At 54.9% G+C, this 16664-nt stretch overlaps 1 protein-coding gene across 6 annotated transcripts in view; it reads left to right on the top strand.

The window, feature by feature from the left end:
• Positions 1 to 16080, top strand: part of CD99L2 (CD99 molecule like 2) — a 112551-nt gene extending 96471 nt beyond the window's left edge. For 4 of the 6 annotated variants that reach the window (XM_049705043.1, XM_049705045.1, XM_049705044.1 and 1 more), the window contains 5 exons: positions 6603 to 6641; positions 7124 to 7243; positions 10967 to 10984; positions 12272 to 12337; positions 13522 to 16080. In XM_049705043.1, coding sequence (XP_049561000.1) covers positions 6603 to 6641; positions 7124 to 7243; positions 10967 to 10984; positions 12272 to 12337; positions 13522 to 13586 — 308 coding nt within the window. In that variant the 3' untranslated portion in view covers positions 13587 to 16080. The remainder of the gene's footprint in view (positions 1 to 6602; positions 6642 to 7123; positions 7244 to 10966; positions 10985 to 12271; positions 12338 to 13521) is intronic. The other 2 variants (XM_033413573.2, XM_033413574.2) reach the window with 2 other exon arrangements.
• Positions 16081 to 16664: the final 584 nt, after the last annotated feature.

Raw genomic sequence — 16664 nt, 5'->3', positions numbered from 1 at the left:
TAACTGGTGGGTAAGTGTGCACTCTTACGGGAAGTGAACTCTATAAATCTGATCTGTGAACCCAGCTCTCCCCGAGGTGGTTTTGTGAGGGGCGGTGGGGGGGGGGGGCGGAGCGGAGAAGTACTCGGAAGCCCTGTTCGTGAAGCGAACGCCTTACCTGATCTTCCTCTGGCTCCTGGTGTCTGTCCTCAGTTGGGAAAGAGCGTGGAGGGGAGCAGGGATGTCATTAGCAGAAAATACCGCGTCACTGTTTTTAGTCAAAAAAGAAAATTTCATATTAGAACCAGATTGAGCACTCTTCACTCCCAGATGGTAGTTTTTAAGGCCAAAGCATGCAGTTCTTAAAACCAGAGGCAAGAGTCAAAACCCATACCTCTAAAGAGATGTAGACGTTCCCCTCCAGGTGTGTGAAGCGGGAGCCCATCACCTTTACTTCCCAGGGTTAAATGAGAAGCTGTTTTTGGCTGTAGCTTCCAGTGTTCTTTCCCTCCAGCTGCAGCCTTCTGGTGCCCAGGAGCCTGCATCTTGGATTGCCTTCCAGGGCTTTGCACAGACAGCTTCCTCTGCTCTCCCCTCTTGTCTCGCAGGTGCCTGGACAGACTCAGCAGACTGCTTCCTGCCTTTGAATTTTCATTCCACTTGTTTCTCTTCTAACACCACGCATGGGAAGCCTTGCTGAGGCCTCTGCTTGCTCCCCACCTGGAACCTCCAGTCTTCTAGAGTCTTCCAGGCCCCCAGGGTTCCTTACTGAGTTTAATTTTTTTTATTGTAGTAAGATATACATAACCTTTACCATTTTAATCATTGAAAGTGTACAGCCATCACCACCATCCATCTCCAGAACCTTCCCAAAGGGAAACTGTACCTATTAAACAGTTATGCCCCATCCTCCCCTCCCCGCAGCCCCTAGTAGCCACCAGTCTACCTTCTGCCTCTGTGAATTTCACTACTCTAGGTACCTCATTTAAGTGGAATCGTATAGCATTGCTTCTTTTACTTGGCATGTATTCAAGGTTCATCCCCGTTATAGCATGGCTCAGTACTTCATTTCCTCTTACGGCTGAATAATATTCCCTTGTGTAGATATACCACGTTGTGTTTATCTACTTTCCCTCCCGAGTCTAAAGAAATCGTTCCTCTTCCATTTTGACTGTATCTACAGTCACTATCTCGAAATATCTGGGCGCTGTCATGGTCCCTTCCAAGCCATTAAGTTGATCTCATGCAACAGGGAATTGGGTCTCGATGGGAGCATAATCATGGCAAAAGAGCTTAAGTGGAAGGGCTTACCCCAGAAACATTGCCTTCTATTGGGAGCTGAAAAGTTAGGGACTTGCCGCCAGACAGCCCTTTCTATGTCTCTCTATGGACCCATTTCTGTTTTTTTCTTCAGCTTTCATAACATGAAGAAATAGGATGTTTCAGATGTGAAGAACAGCTCTCTGGTTCTAGTGTTCTAGAATGTGAAAAAACCCACATGCTCCCTCAGAGCCCCGGCCCCCAGCACACGTGCACGTACACACACACACACGCATGCACGCACGCACGAGGGCAGCGTGAACACAGGGCTTTTCTCTGAGATAACTTCCGGTGTCTTGGGAGCTTGCCATAGGTAGGTGGGGTGTACAGCTCAGTGTTGGGTTGGGGCACCTGTCACGTTATCTAGAGGGTAGGGTGACCGTTCTCTTCCCTGAGGTGGGGGATGGAGGAGATGGGCTTTGGAGACTTTCAGGGAGCCATGTTCTGGCTGACTCTTTTCAGTTCGATTTGACTTTGTAACCATGGGTCATTTGAAACAAGTGTTTGTCCCTCTTTGTTTATTCATTTTTCAGTTTTTTAAAATTTTACTTTGCATTTCTGCTGCCACTTTTTTAATATGAAGATAATTTTTAAAATCTCAAACTCCTAGCTGTGGCTGCTGGAAGTCTAGCATACTTACAAAGGTCCTGAAACACTTGAACGTCCCCCCTCGGCCGTTCTAGCTGTTATCTGCCACTGTCACGTGGCTCTCCATGCCCATGGCAAATCAGACGTGTCAGGCACTGGCTGTGAGCCTGGAATTGCACAGTTGTCAGTGAGGGACACGTCAGTGCATTGCATCCCTGTCTGACAGGCATGCGGCTGTTGTGACTCAAGATTGACATGTCTGTACGTATCAGTGTGTGTGCATTGTTGTCTTTTATGTTGGAAGATGCTGAGGTAACATTTCTGTTGACAACAGGGTAATGCCTCCTGTTCTACAGTGTTCTCTGTAGCTACAGTGGTCACTATAGCTATAGGAGCCCTTATAGTTATGGTGGGCACTATAGCTATGGGGTCCCTTGAGCTATGGTGGCAGTCCCTACAGCTATGGCAGTCACTATCGCTATGACAGTGGTCCCTAGAGCTCTGGCATTCCATAACTATCTACATGTATAGGTGTCTATACTCAAAGCAAATTGTAATCTGAGATATGCTGTACCGGGGAATTTCTAGTACAATAGAAGGCGACTCTAGACTCTTTGGTATGTAGTTGTGATGTATAATTGTGAACTCAGAAGGCAGGTGAGGATACAAAACATATTGTCCATGAAAATGAAGGTCCTGCCAGTGACCTGTGAAATAACCTCTTTGAATTATTTCTCCAGTTGTGGGAAAGTAGATGTGGATAGATTTGCGTGAGGCTTGCATATTTTAAACATTCTATGAAAAATAGTTGTTTATTGTTTTGCCATCTAGGGAGTACTCCTTCTATGCATAAGGTATATATTTGTAAATATTTTTACAAAAATGGGATCGTGTTACCTTTTTAAAACCAGGTTTTTAAATTCAATAATACCCTGAATATCTTTTTCTGTATTAGGGAGTCCTTTAAAAAGTCATGTCAACCACTGCGTAATATTATGTTTCACTGCGACTTCCTTAACCAGGGCCTATATTTGTACAGAGAGGGTTTTTCCTCCAGCTTTTTACTACTGTACACAGTGCTGGGATGAACTTCCTCATCGCCAAATGTATAAAACCTTAATTGTCTGTCAGACAAATTCCTAGAACTTGAACTGCTGAGTCACAGGAGGTGTACATTTTTAAAGATGCCGCTCTCTGAGTGTACTGCCACATGGCACTCCTTTCCAGTTGTGCCAGCTGCCATTCCACCACTAGGAAGGAAACAGCTGTCTGTTTGCTCATATACTCACTTTCACTGGGTATTTTAGTTTTGTAATCTTTGCAGATTTGATTAGTACAAAATGCTATCCTGTTTAAATTTTCCATGTCTTTGCATCCAAGAAGTGAAACACTTTTCACCTCTGTCTTATTAGACACTCTTAATATATTGTGTGAATTGCCTATTCACGCCCATTGTCCCATTTTCTACTCGTTTATGTGTAAGCGCTCCTTTTACATTAGGGATTATTAATCTCTTTTCATACCTTCCAAAGACATTTTATTTACCCATTCATCAATTGATGAACCTTTAGGTGGTTTCCACTTTTTGGCTTTTACGGCTAATGCGGCAATGAAATCAGTGTACCAGTTTTTGTGTGGTCAGGTGTTTTCAATTCTCTTGGGTCTCTATACCTAGAAGAGGAATTGTTCAGTCTTGTGGTGACTCTGTGTTTACCTTTGGGAGTAACCACCGACCTGTTTTCCACAGCAGCTGTAGCATTTTACATCCTCATCAGCATTGTCTGAAAGATCCAATTTCTTCGCATCCTCACTAACACCTATTTACCGTTTTTGGATTGTAGCCATCCTAATGCGAGTGAAGTGGTATCTCGTCGTGGGTTTGATTTGCATTTCCCTGGTGACTAAGGATGTTGAGCTCTTTTCGTGTGCTTATTGGCCATTTGTATATCTCTCTGGAGAAGTGTCTTCCTATCCTCTGTCCATTTTAAAACTGAATTATTTGCCTTTTTATTGAGTAGTAGAAGTTCTTTATTCTCAATACTCATCCCTTGTCAGATATAGAATTTGCCCATGTCTTCTTCCATTCTGTGGGCTGTCTTTCCACTTTCTTGATGATGTTCTATGAAGCACAAAGGTTTTTAATTTTGACAGAGTCCAATTTATCCATTTTTCCCTTTCGTTTCTTGTGCTTTTAGTATGGAAGTTTTGACTTTTGATATAATCTTTTCCATTTCAGGCTCCTGGCTTGAGGGCCAGGTTTAGGAAGTCATTCGTTACCCCAAGACAATATAAATGTTGTCCTGCATTTTCTTGTAGTGCTTTTATGACTTCATCCATTTTATATGTATTGGAAACGTACTCCCATTGGTGGTGTTGGTTTGGATAAATTTGTTATGCCAGTGGGGCCTCAGTTGGCCCAATACCACTTTTTGCATGGCGTGCATTTCGTAAAGGAGCTGGATTCAGCCTGTGCTCAGAGGAAGTGAATGGAGCTCAGTGGCCAAATAGGGATCCAAACTGTGACATTGGCTTGGCTAACTCCAGTGGCAAGCCTTGGTGGCTGACTTTACTTCAGGCTCATGCAACTAGAAGGGATGGAAGGATCTAGAATGCCTGGGGTCTTCTTTTCCAATTGTTCTTTAACCTCTTAGTATCTCAGCCCACGTGCCCATCTGAGCAGTGAGTGACCCACAGGATGGGATCACATTTCTTTTTGAGGAGGGAGTAACATTTATTTGTCATCTTCTTAGAAAAATGCTTTTGTCCAATCACAGATGGTCAGATAGTCAGGGATTCCTAGAGACTGAAGAATTGAGCATTTGAATATTTTTGACGGCCAGGGGGAGCCAGAGCTCTCCAGATGCCCCTGGAGATCATGTAACACCCTCATAGCTCCTGGCCATACAGATTGTGAGGTTCAAGTTGTTGTGAATCCTCGTGATCAAGGATTAATCGGGAAAGGGAGACTTGGGAACACTCAGCTTCATTCCAGCTCAAGGCGAACCAAAGAGTGGGTTGAATTGCTCATTCCTATCTGGAAATCTAGTGACATGAACACGTCAGCAGAGGACGCCTGTGAGGGGTAGCCGCTACCCTTGATGACAGCCGCCTCTGGCGCAGCAGAAGGGACCAGTGATGGGCCAGTCCTCACGAGTGACCTCGCTGTGCACACGTTAATGCACAGGGTGACTCATGTCCTCCTCTCTGCTCTGCTTCCTCCGACAGCAGTGATTGTGTTTTTGAAAACGCCACTGCTCCTTGTTTTGTAAATAACCATTCATTTCCAATCATGGATGTCTGTAAACTGCATTTAACTCAAGGATTCAGTCCCAGGTGGGAACATAGCAGACCTCATTTTCTCCCCCAAGACTCTTATTTTTAAAAAAAGACTTTATTTTTTAGAGCAATTTTAGGTTCACAGCAAAATTGAGCACATTGTACAGAGAGTTCCCCACGCCCCCAGCCTACCCATTAGCCGCATGCCCCACCGGAGGGGGTACATTTGTTACAATTCATGCACCTACATCCCCCCAGCACACTAGAGCAGTTTCCCCCAAGAACCCTGGGCTCTGGGAACACGGGCTCCCTCCATTAATGAGCATTATGTCCTGAGGAGAAGAGGGTGCCTGTGAACGGGGTGCTCAAGGCTAATTAATGTCCTAAATGGCACCGGTGGCTTATTAGGGAGCTGCTGTCTGGGCAGGGTGTGTGTGTGTGAGAGAGAGTCTGTTTCGTTCTATGAAATTTTATCACATGTAGGTTTGTGTGACCACCACTGCAGTTAAGAAAAGAACACTTCTGTCACCACAGGGATCCTTCCGGTTTCCCTCTTTTCATCACAGCCAACTCCCTCCGTCTTCACCCTCACTAACCCCTGTCAACCGCTAATCTGTTCTCCATCTCTGTGGTATTTCAGAGCCTTTTGAATTTCAAAATCCCAGATAGGCGATTGTCAGCCTGCATTGGATTATGTTCCAAGAACAACTCAAACTCTAGGCCAAGCCAGAAGTGGATGGCCCTTAAAAAACTCCTGATTACCACTTAATTCTGTAGCATATCGTCAGGGCGCCGTATGTGCACCTAAGTTACATGAGCAGAAGCACCTGGATTTGAAGAAAACCAGGTAAAGGGCGAAGGACAGGAGGAAAAGAAATTGAAATATTAACTGTAAATCTCTTTGGGTAGTAGGATGATGAAATATTTCCATGCTGGTCTTTCGTCCTTTTTTAAAACAAAGTTTTACATCACCGTGTTTCTATAATTAGGTAAACGATAAATATATTTTACAGGGGACACTAGATGCATGGGACCCACGCAGTGTTATCCCTCAGAGGCAGGCTCGCCTGGCGTGGGCTCAGCTCCGCCACCTGCCGGCAAGTCCCCCACCTGCGCACCTCTGCTCCCTGCGCTATCGCTGGGGATGGTTGCTGGGCGCACCTGCCCCAGCGGACTGCGTGTGAAGAGCCAGGATGTAACACGTTCTCAGTGCACAGTCGCTGTCACTTCAAAAATAAAACGTCCCACCTGGGCTTTGGCAGGTGACAGGCATAAGGAAGTAGGTCTTGCTACAGTCAGGGCAGAGCCCACAGGGGCTGTGCTGGCAGGGCCTGGGGCAGAGGTGGACCCGGAAGGCTCAGCCAGTCGGGAAGGAGCTGTCCCTCCCGACGCCGAGCAGGTGGTCACGGAGGACACTGACGGCTTTGTCCTTTCTGCAGGTGATGGCCAGTATGGCAGCGAGGACGACTCAGGATCCGGTGAGTTTGAGTCCCGAGGTTTCCGCTGGAAACCACGAACTGGCCCGCTTTCGTCTCAGAGCTGGTCTCCCCGACCCTCCCGTGACGGTTCCTGGTAGAGACCCGTCAGTGAGGCCACCAGCAGAGGAATGCGGCCATTTAAAGGGATTGAGCGTGAAGCTCTGGATCCCGGGGAAGTGGCCCCAGGGGCAGCCCGCTGGCCTATCTGAGCCTCAGCTGGCGGGGTGGAGGCTGCAGCGCCTCCACGGCCACCTTTCAAGCCGCTCAAAATGGAAATCCTTACGGAAAACGGGAAGTACTTGGTAGACCCATGGGCACACTGTGTCATTTTCCGCCCTTCGGTATAAGTGGCACAGCCCCGCACACTGGCTTGGGGGTCACGGGCCCTAGAACCAGCTTAGCTCGCCGGTAGAGGAGAGCCAGGTGCCTGAGCCAATCCCTGTGGTGTCGTGGGCTTGACCCCGCCTCTCTGCCTTCCCCAGGCATGTCAGCAGAGACCGGCACCATTGCCGGCGTGGCCAGCGCTCTGGCCATGGCCCTGATCGGCGCTGTCTCCAGCTACATCTCCTACCAGCAGAAGAAGTTCTGCTTCAGCATTCAGCGTAAGTGGACCTGCCCTGCGGCCGCCTGCACCCTCCCGCTGCTCGACGTGAACAGAGGGGCCAGGGCTTTGGAGGGGAAGGGGCAGAACCCCGAGCAAGTTAAGATTCAGTAACCTTCCACAGCCTGCCCAAGACACCTCCTCAGCAGATCTCCCCGGGCTGAGGCGGAGGTGGTGCTGCACTTTTTAAAACCCTTGGGGACAGACGTCGGCCAAACTGAAGTGAAAGCGGCCTGGAAGAGAGGACTGGGCTGGGCCCAGTGACCTTGATCTTCCAAGGGTGAGCCCTGGGTTTCTCATAGAACAGGAGAGCCCCTGGATATCCACGTGGCTTCAGACCTCACCCTGGGCCCTTCGGAGGCAGAAGGCAGCCCTCCCCTCCCTCTCAGACCCCAAGGCGCCGCTGCCCGCTGCCTGAGCGCCCCCCGCTTCTCCCCGTGAGCCAGAGAATCATGAATTGTTTTAAAGGAAGAGGAGAGTGTGGTCCCCCCCCCCCCGCAACGTTACACACCAGCTTCGTAACATAGGCGGCTTTCATTTTAGGCTGTAGCTGTGACTCTATCCGAGGTGTGTGAACTGAATAGTTACAGATGGAATGTGTCTGAGACGCCCACCCACGGGAGCCCTGTGTCGGGGGAGCCCCGTGTCGGGGGGAGCCCGTGTCGGGGGGAGCCCCGTGGGGATGCCATTATCGATGGTTTCATAAGCACAGTGTCGATGTGTTGCTGTTTGCCAAGAGTGTCTCTGGTTGAAGACAGGCGATTTTTAGTTCAAGTGAGAGACCCTGACTCAGCCATAGTTTTCCTCTTTCCTGCAGCTCAGGACCATCCCCTGTGAGGCTTCCCCTTCCCTTGCTCTGGGCCTCTGCACTTAATTCTAGCCTGGACCTGAGCTTCCCAGGAAACGACTTGGGTCCCAGAATGCTTTGTGTGTGGACATTGCTGCCGTCTCCATTGTGTTTGGTGCGCCACAGGCTGTGCATAGCGGTGCTCCAGGGACAGGGTTCACATCTCAGCGCACGACCTGCACAGCTGTTCACGGCTGCCCTGCTTGAGTTCCCACCCACTTGCTGTCGTGCCAAAAGCTTGGCTGTAGAGTGGTGTGAACAGGAAGAGTGAGAGGGAGTGCAGAGCTGGAGGCTGGGTTGGCCTTAGAGCTATCACTTGTCCCAGCTCAAGAGACTTAAAACAACAGATCTATTCTCTCATGGTTCTGGAGGCCAGAAATCCAAGATCAAGGTGGCAGCACTGCTGGTTCCTTCTGGAGGCTCTAGGGGAGGAGCCTTCCTTCCTCTTCTGGCTTATGGCTGCATCACTCCAATCTCTGCGTCTGTCTTCAGGTGGCCTTTTCCTCTGTGTCTGTGTCATCTTCTGTCTCTTAAAGGGCACTTGTCATTTAGGTGTGGGCCCCACCCTAAATCCAGGATGATCCCATCTTGAGATCCTTAACTTCGTCACATCTGCAAAGACCCTTTTTCCAAAGAAGGTCACATCCACAGGTTCCAGGGGTGAGGACGTGAACATAGCCTTTAGCGGCCACCATTCACCCCAGTTCAGCATTGTAACCCTAACAGTGACATGCGTGCAATCCACGGTTGGCAAATACATGCCCACTGCAGAGCTGGGCCAGTGGCTCGTGTGCCACGGGATGGCTTTTGAGACTTTAAAACGCATGTTGGGTAAACGAGAAACGAAAAGCTGGGCCTAAACTTATAGTAAGCATGGCTTCCCAGGCGCTCCACGCTCGCCAGCGCCCGACACTGAGTGTGGGTCACCACCCTGAGCACTCCCACAGCCCGATGGGGCAGCCGTGCCGGGCACCCTCATTTTATAGCTGAGGAGACAGAGGCTGAGGGGATTGTTGAAGGAACTCACTCAAGACGGGAAGCGGTGAGTCTAAAAGGGAAGGGGTGCCAGTAGATGGGAACAAGGAGGGAGAAAGAGGTTGATGTCCAAAGCCAAGAATAGATGGATTCTGGACTGTGTGTCTGTCCTGGTGGGGGCACTCAGGTGAAAGTACATTTTCACACTTGCTTCCTGAAACAAACAGATGTGAGGTTTTGCAAACTGGATTAGCGGGCAAAACCCAATAAAATGTGAGAACATGAAGGCCTTAGTACATAGAGTTGAGCGATTGGTGTGGCGTTTGGGAGAGAACAAACGAAAAAGAAGGGGCGTAGCTGACAGTGAAAAGCCCTGTGGCAGCAAGGCTGGAGGACGTGCATGTGACCTCTCTCTCTGGGGGCTGGCCTGGAGGTGAGGGTGTTATGTTGCTGGGCTGGGTGCCGGGGGCCCAGGCCAGGGGGCCCGGCGTGCTTGCAGGGCTGACGGGGGCTCCCACGGGCTCCCAGGAAGCTCACGGAACCTGAGGGCCTCTCCCAGCCGCCCGTTCCGTCTGAGGGTGGGTGACCTGGGTGACCCTCCCCCCGGTCCTTTTCCCTTAGTCTGTCGGTGATGTCCTTGTCATTGCTAAACCCACACTGTCCTGAGCCCCTCAGCTGGACACTCGTGCGAGTACCACCATCACCCCCAGTTTCCTTAGAAGGGAACTGAGTGCGGCGCATCCCCACATTTGAAAAAGCCCCCCGTTGCTTCTGTGTCCGCCCGCTGTGCTACCAACATTTTCTTTCAAGTGTGTAAGTTGTATCCGCTCCCGCCTCCCCTTATGAATCCCACCAGCCCTCCTGGGTCCTACGTCCCCTGATGTGACATCAGCGGGGTCCCTGTTCCTGGGGCTCGTGCGCAGCTCTGCTCTTGGGCCGCACCTCTCCACCGCCCTGGTCCTCCATCTGGATGGTTCCATCAGCCCCCCGCCTGCCCCGGTCTCCCCCACCATTCTCCCTGCTCTGAGCAGCCTGCGGGACCCATTTCAAATGCACACTTCCTCCCGGCCCAGCCCCTAGGCTTCACATTCACAGCCCTTCATGGTTTGGCTCCAACCGCATCCCTTCTCTTCCCTGCCCGTGGACGCGTCCCCAGAAGCCTGTCCACAGCCGCACTGACTTCCCCGAGTGGGCGCCGCTTGCTCCAGCATCCCGCCCGGCGTCCCGTTTACTCCCCTAGCAGCCCTCTTCCTTCAGGCCTGGGACCCCCTCCCAGGCAGCCTTCCCGCCCTCCCAGCCTGTGGGCCAGAGGAGATGTCTGCCTTGCACGCTGCCACAGCGCCCCCTGCTGCCCCGCCGTGCCGCCGCTGGGGCGGGACGGGGCTTGTGGGCTTGTGTCTGCGGCTGCTGCCCCACCCCCAGCCCATCGCTCTCCGTGGGGGGCTGTGTGTGTTTCAGCCACTGATGTGTCCCTGGCACCTAGGCTGGGCTGGCATCAGGAGGAGCCCCATGGACGTCCGTTGGGTGGTTAATCCCCTGAGAAGCTGGGGGACAGGACCTCCCATGCCCACGCTTTCTGTTAAGCGTCCGCCCAGAGTGGCCTCAACCATCTCCTCGGGGAAGTAAGTCAGGGAAGGTGGAGCAGAAGCTGCCCTGCACCCGGTGCACGGGGAGGCCCTGGGGGATGGCATGTAACTGCTAGGAGGGCCTGACCCCGCCGTGGTGCTCGGGGGCTTGCGGTATTGACTGCCACCAAAGGGGTCCCGGCCTGGGGGACCCTCTGCTCCCCATGTCTCTGCCCTCAGCGCCAAGGGTCGGTGTGTCGCGTGGAAAGCCCACGTGGCTTGTTGCCGGGGGCTGAGTTCTTGCTCCAGGGTCCTAAGCTTTGTGTCTTGCCTTCAGATGCAGCAGAAGGTCAAGGTAACGACGTGCTTTGACTTACTCATCTTCCTCTTCCGCTTTGGCCTCTACACTTCATGTCCACCCCCCCTCCCCTCCCCTCCCCTCCCCTCCCCTCCCCATTTCTCTCGTTCCTTGTCGCCGCTCTCCACCCCGCGCCCCCGTCCCCTTGTGCTCACCGACCTGGCTGAAACCACGACCATCTTTAGTTTTCCACGTGCGTTTCGGGGTGCTGGGGCGGGCGTGGAGGTCCTGTTCAGGACTCACGCCCACTGGCGGTCACCCCTGCGAAGCACCCAGAGGCCTGCCCGCAGGCAGCTGCGCAGAGATCAGGAGGCTCAGGGCGCACCTCCTGGCCCTGGCCCATCCGCTGGGAACAGCTTCCGCTGGCTCTGTCACCCATCCCACCCCACACCTGCCGCCAAGCGACACCCGCATTTTCCCTGGGCCCATCTGGCGCCCGCCTTGAGCCCGGCGAGCACCAGGGCAGGCAGGTGAGGAGCCTGAATGCAGCCCGGGATGGCGGAGTGACTTACGCTGGCGCCTGCTCAGTCGGTTGCTTAGAACTGTGGCCCGAGTTTCCCACAGGCCCAGGGCTCTGATGAGGCTTCCAGTCCCCGGCTTATCCAGGGCTAAGACATGGCCTCTGAGTCTCCCCACGCAGCGGCAGGGGTGGGGTCCACTCAGTGGCCTGAGTGCTGGCCTGCAGAGGTTGCTTTGTAGAGTCCCCAGGTCCCTCTTGGACGCAGGTGGGGAGGAAGCCCAAATAACTCACTGGACCAGAGCAGCCGTCCGTGGGTCCTGGGCCCTCCACTCTGGGGCTGGGACAAACTTCTTCCTGCTGCCCAGCGGAGCCCATCCAGCCATCTGCCTCGCCCCTTCTCCATCAGTCACTCACGCGGTGCCGGGCTCCCTCTTGGCCTCCCTGGCTCCTGGGCCAGCACATGGACCCAGGGGTGGCGCTGAGCCCTGCCATCCGGTGCCCCTCTGCTGGGCGGAGCTGCCGTGTGGCCCACAGTCTCACAACGTGGTGGCACCTGCCAATGGGGATGGGTGTCGGGGACTTTGCCGCATGTCACATCAGGGGGGAGGACGAGAGGTCCGGGGCAGGGCAACACGTTCCCCGGCTGCTCTGCACCCAGATGCGGGGACAGAGACGTTTGGGTGGCCCGGGCTGCAGGGGTCTGAGTTCGTCAAGGGGGTTGGGCTTTCTCACCATAACGGAGGGCCTGGTCAGGCGTTCTGCCTCGTGGCCGGGGACCCTTTGCTTCCGCGTCAGTCACCAACTCTGCCCTTTGCCTTTTGCAGAGGGTCTCAGTGCGGACTACGTGAAGGGGGAGAACCCGGAGGCCGTTGTGTGTGAGGAGCCCCAAGGTGAGGACCTCCAGGTCACTGTCTTGCTGAAGGCCTCCTAGAGGCTGGGCCCGGCACCGAGCAGACCTGGGCTAGGAAAGCAGGGACGCTCAGAGGTGGCCATTTCTAGAACTCCCAGCCAGAACGATGGGCTGATGCCAGGGACACGGGGAGCACAGCCAGGGCCGTCTGCTCACCGTGCGGGCTCAGCCTCTGCTCCCCGCCCGCGGAGACAGACTCGCGCCAGCCAGATGCCGGCGGAAGCTGTGGGGATCCTTTAGACCTCGACCCGGGCCCTTTCCATCTGAAAACTGCCACAGGCAAGAGGGAGGCCCACCCCCGCCGTCCTGTGATCGTCAGGCACTTGCCGGCTGCGGTGAGCCGCCAGCGGTTACAGGCTGCGAGACGCCAGGCTGCCGGCCTGGAGTGGCCAACCTCTCAAGGCAGATGCAGCCTGTGGCCCCAGAATGCCAACGAGGCGACCAGGAAAGGCTTCACGGAGAAGGGGAGCAGGCCGCTTGTCGTCAGCCGAGGCCGGGGAGGGGCTTCCAGGCCGGGGTGGGCGGGAGAGACAGGAGCCCAGGCGTGCCTTTGCTGGGCTGGGCGCTGAGGCTGCGGCCGGGAGGGACCGCCCGGGGCTGCCATGGGCGCGGTGGCGGTGGGGGGGGGGGGCATCCGGTCGCTTAGGATAGGATGCCGGATGGATTCGCTAGCCCTGGGTTTCAAACGTGGGAAAAGGGACTCTACAGCTGCAGTCACTGTACTCATGTTTTCAAGTCTTGGCCACCACGGTGTTGGTACCTACCATGGGCCAGGTGCTGTGTTACGTGCTTTATTTAAAGTACTCCTCCCTTGGGAATTCCCTGGTGGTCCAGTGGTTAGGATTCGGTGCTTTCACTGCTGGGTCCCGGGTTCAATCCCTGGTCAGGAAACGGAGATCCCACAAGCCAGGCGGCGTGGCCAAAAAATAGAAAAAAATCGCAAAAACTGCTCCCAGCCACTGTGCCGGGACCATTCCCACTTTACAGATGAGGAAGTAGAGGCCGAGCTCGTCTCCAGGGCCACAGCGGGCGCCAGGGGCCAGTTGTCTGGGACAGACACACAGGGAACCGGATTTCTGTGCCCAGGAAAGGACATGATCATGTCTCTATGTCTTCGTGTGGGGTGGACATGACTCCTTCCTGACGGGTTTCTCCTGTCCCTAGTGAAATACTCAGCACTGCAGACGCAGTCCGCGGAGCCACTGCCGCCGGAGCCGCCCCGGATCTAAGGGGCTGAGGATGCGAGGCCCTGCCCCGCCAGGCAGGCTGTGGGCACACAGGGCCGCTGCTTGGGACCCAGCTCCTTGTTTCGTTTGGACCCACGGCTGCCACGCTGCTCCTTCGATGTCATTGGCTTCTTGTCGTTCTCAGTTTTCCGGACGAGCTCTGGGTGTTCGTGAGTTTGGCTCGTGCGCCCGCCCTGCCGCAGGGCCTCCGGAGAGCCTTGCTGCGGAAATCCTTAGTGAGCTGGGGAGGGGGAGACCGAGCGGAGGGCAGCCAGAGGACACGCGTGCTGCAGGGCAAGAGTCTGAACCCGGGGCCCTGCCATCCCCTGCACGCTGCACTGCCTCGCTGGGCGGCTTTCAGCCGCAGGAGCACACCGGTGAGCGCCGGGTGACACCGCTCACATGCCACACCCAGGGGTGTTTTTATTTCTGTCCTTCGTTCCAGCTCCAGCCCTTATGCCGCTGGGCTTCCTAAGCGCTGGTGCAAGTGGTGGCTTTTCATTTAAGTGAAAACGTGCATGTCACAGTATCCCTGCCTTGAGAGTTCAGGAATCTTCTGGATGTGTAGGAGGCTGTGGCTCTCAGGCCTAATTCCCGTATGATGCTGTGGGACCGGACGTGGTCTCCAGGCTGACACGATTAGTTCAGTGAGTTTTCTACTGGGGCTGGGGGCGTGTGTGCTTATTTTGGTAGCAAAAGCTACAGACGTCAAGAATGAGCATCAGAGCCTGAAGCATGCCCGTTGGTTGCCTAAAGATGTACATGGTGGGGAGGGGAGGGGAAAGGGACGTTGGTTTGGTGTGGGAGCTCACCTGACTCGGCGAGTCTCTAGTCACCCTGCCTGTCCTCTGACGGACAGCGCGTGGGGGCCCGCGGGCACCCGCACCGGCGGCCGCCGTCGTGATTGGCTGGAGCAGAGCTGCCTTCCTGGAACATTTGTCAGGCCCACGTGTGGTCCTGATCCTGGGAGCGCTGCTGTCGGGCTGAGCTAGAGTCTAGAGCCCCGTCTATGGATAACGAGTTTGTGGTGTCAGAGAGCACTTCTGGAAGCATCGTGTGAGTCAGCAGGAAGGCGGGGTCCTATTAATCCAGCTTCACGTGCTGCAGGACTGCTGTGTCAGCCCCTCCACTTCCGCTAGGTCGGGATGAGGCAACTCCGACTTCTTAGGGAGACAGTTGACATCTGAACAGACCCCGCAGCTTAGATGGCCTCGTGTGTTCGTGTTATACAGGGCATGCCGTGGGCCCCCCGACACCCCCGCCTGCAGGCTCACGCCGGGCAGGCTGGATCGTGTGCGGCTCCCGGAAGTGAGCAGCAGAGGGGTCGCTGGTGAGGTCAGCCTGTCCCCAGGACCTCCCCGCCCTGCCCTCGTGGGACAGGCTGTTGTCAGCTTTGCCAGGCTCGTCCCTGCCAGGCTGGCCAGGGCTGATGTCCCCACCCCTCTGCTGCTGGGCTGGAGGCGGCCCTGAGGGACTTTAGGTGACAGCAAGCTATGAATGCAAAACAGGGTGACCTCAGGGCCCAGGGAGGGGCCGTGTCCTGAGTAACAGGAGTTGGGTAGGGATCAGGGCGGTGCTCGGAAGCTCATTGCGTTAGGAGGGCTGCTCACCAACGTTCCCAGGCATTTTAACGAAGGAGACGAGGCAGCACTTGTGTGTGGTAAGATGCTTTTCTCCCAGCCACTGGGAAGTTTGGACATTTATAGAGAAGTCACAGTCACGGCAGTGACTAGGAAGTGACGTGGCCCATGTGATTCTGGGCATGGCCAGGCATGGCGCCCCCGGTGGGCCACCTCAGCTCTGCGGCGAGGCTCATCTGAGGTGAAGACCCTGAAATCCTATCTGTGATGTGAAGTCAGCGCCCTCTGCAAATCCATTTTCTCAGTAGCACTGACTTTGGTTAAGAGAGACCCATCACGCTCTTGTCTATCTCGGTGCCCTCTGTGGCAAGCCCAGAGCCCAGCACCCAGCCCTGTGCCAGTGACCGGAGAGGCCTTGAAAGTCACTCACCCAACCCACCCGTTTGCAGGGCTCACATCCTGGGACGGGGTGTGGGGGACCGACACTGGCTGATGCCCGGGGGGCTCTTGTAGCTGTGTCCACCTGGAGGCTGCACCGACCAGCTTGCCCGTCCCAGGCGGTAGTGGAGACCGTGAGTGAGCTAGAAAGGCCAGCTGACAGTATCTGATCACTGTCAGCTTAACTGGGGGCGGGGAGAGGGGGCTCAGTGTTTACAATAGCAACTCCGAGCCCCTGGGGGAAGGAGGCAGGGCAGCCTAGCCGGCTTGGGCACCCTCCCCCTGTGGCACCCAGAGAGCAGCGCCAGGCCCACCGCCTCGGCTGCTTGGGGTGGGGGTCAGTACCAGTTCTGAGGAAGAAGAGGCTGACACTGACCTCAGGATCCCCGGTACTTTCTCTGTGCTCGTGTTGAATTGTGAATTGTAAGCTCTCTCGTGTTCGCATTAAACGAAAGGGAGCCTAACGGACCCCTGTATTCTGACGGTGTGAAGGCGCTCCCTTTGTTAAGCGATGCTGCTTTTTCCTAATTAATTATATGGAGGCGACCTCCTTCCCCTCCCCGCCAGCCAAGGGCCTTTCTCAAGAGGGTTAGGGCTCTTGCACTTCCCCTCTTGCTGTGCGGCTTCGTGTGGGGCTTCCCGGGGGCGGTCCCCTGCGTGGCACAGGGAGCTAAGGCCGTGCCCCACGTCACGGGGGTAGGGAGGGGCAGAGGCAGGCCCCCAACTCGCGACTCCTAAGCCCACTGCTCTGCCTTCTTCAAAGAAAGCCAGTAGCCTGGGTCGACTTGGGTGACGTGTGGCTGTCTGAGCCCGAGAAAGCGCAGCGGGGCCGGGGCCACGCATGCAGCGAGCTCTGCTGCGGATAAGGCGTGCGCTTCTCACACGGTGCGCCTTGCAAACTGAGAGGAGAGCGTGAGGAAGATGCGGGGCCGCTGGCTGGGCTTCACACTGCGGTGGGTGGCGCCTTCCTGCCATAGCGGCCTTGTAGTAAAATAGCACCGAGTCCTCAAACCCAGCCCCCACGTGACTCTGCCGTGCAGAAGTCGCTCGGGCGTCGCTGCCG

Source organism: Orcinus orca, chromosome X, assembly GCF_937001465.1.
Source record: "Orcinus orca chromosome X, mOrcOrc1.1, whole genome shotgun sequence".
Lineage (NCBI taxonomy): Eukaryota > Metazoa > Chordata > Mammalia > Artiodactyla > Delphinidae > Orcinus > Orcinus orca.
This window is presented reverse-complemented; position numbering and strand designations above follow the sequence as displayed.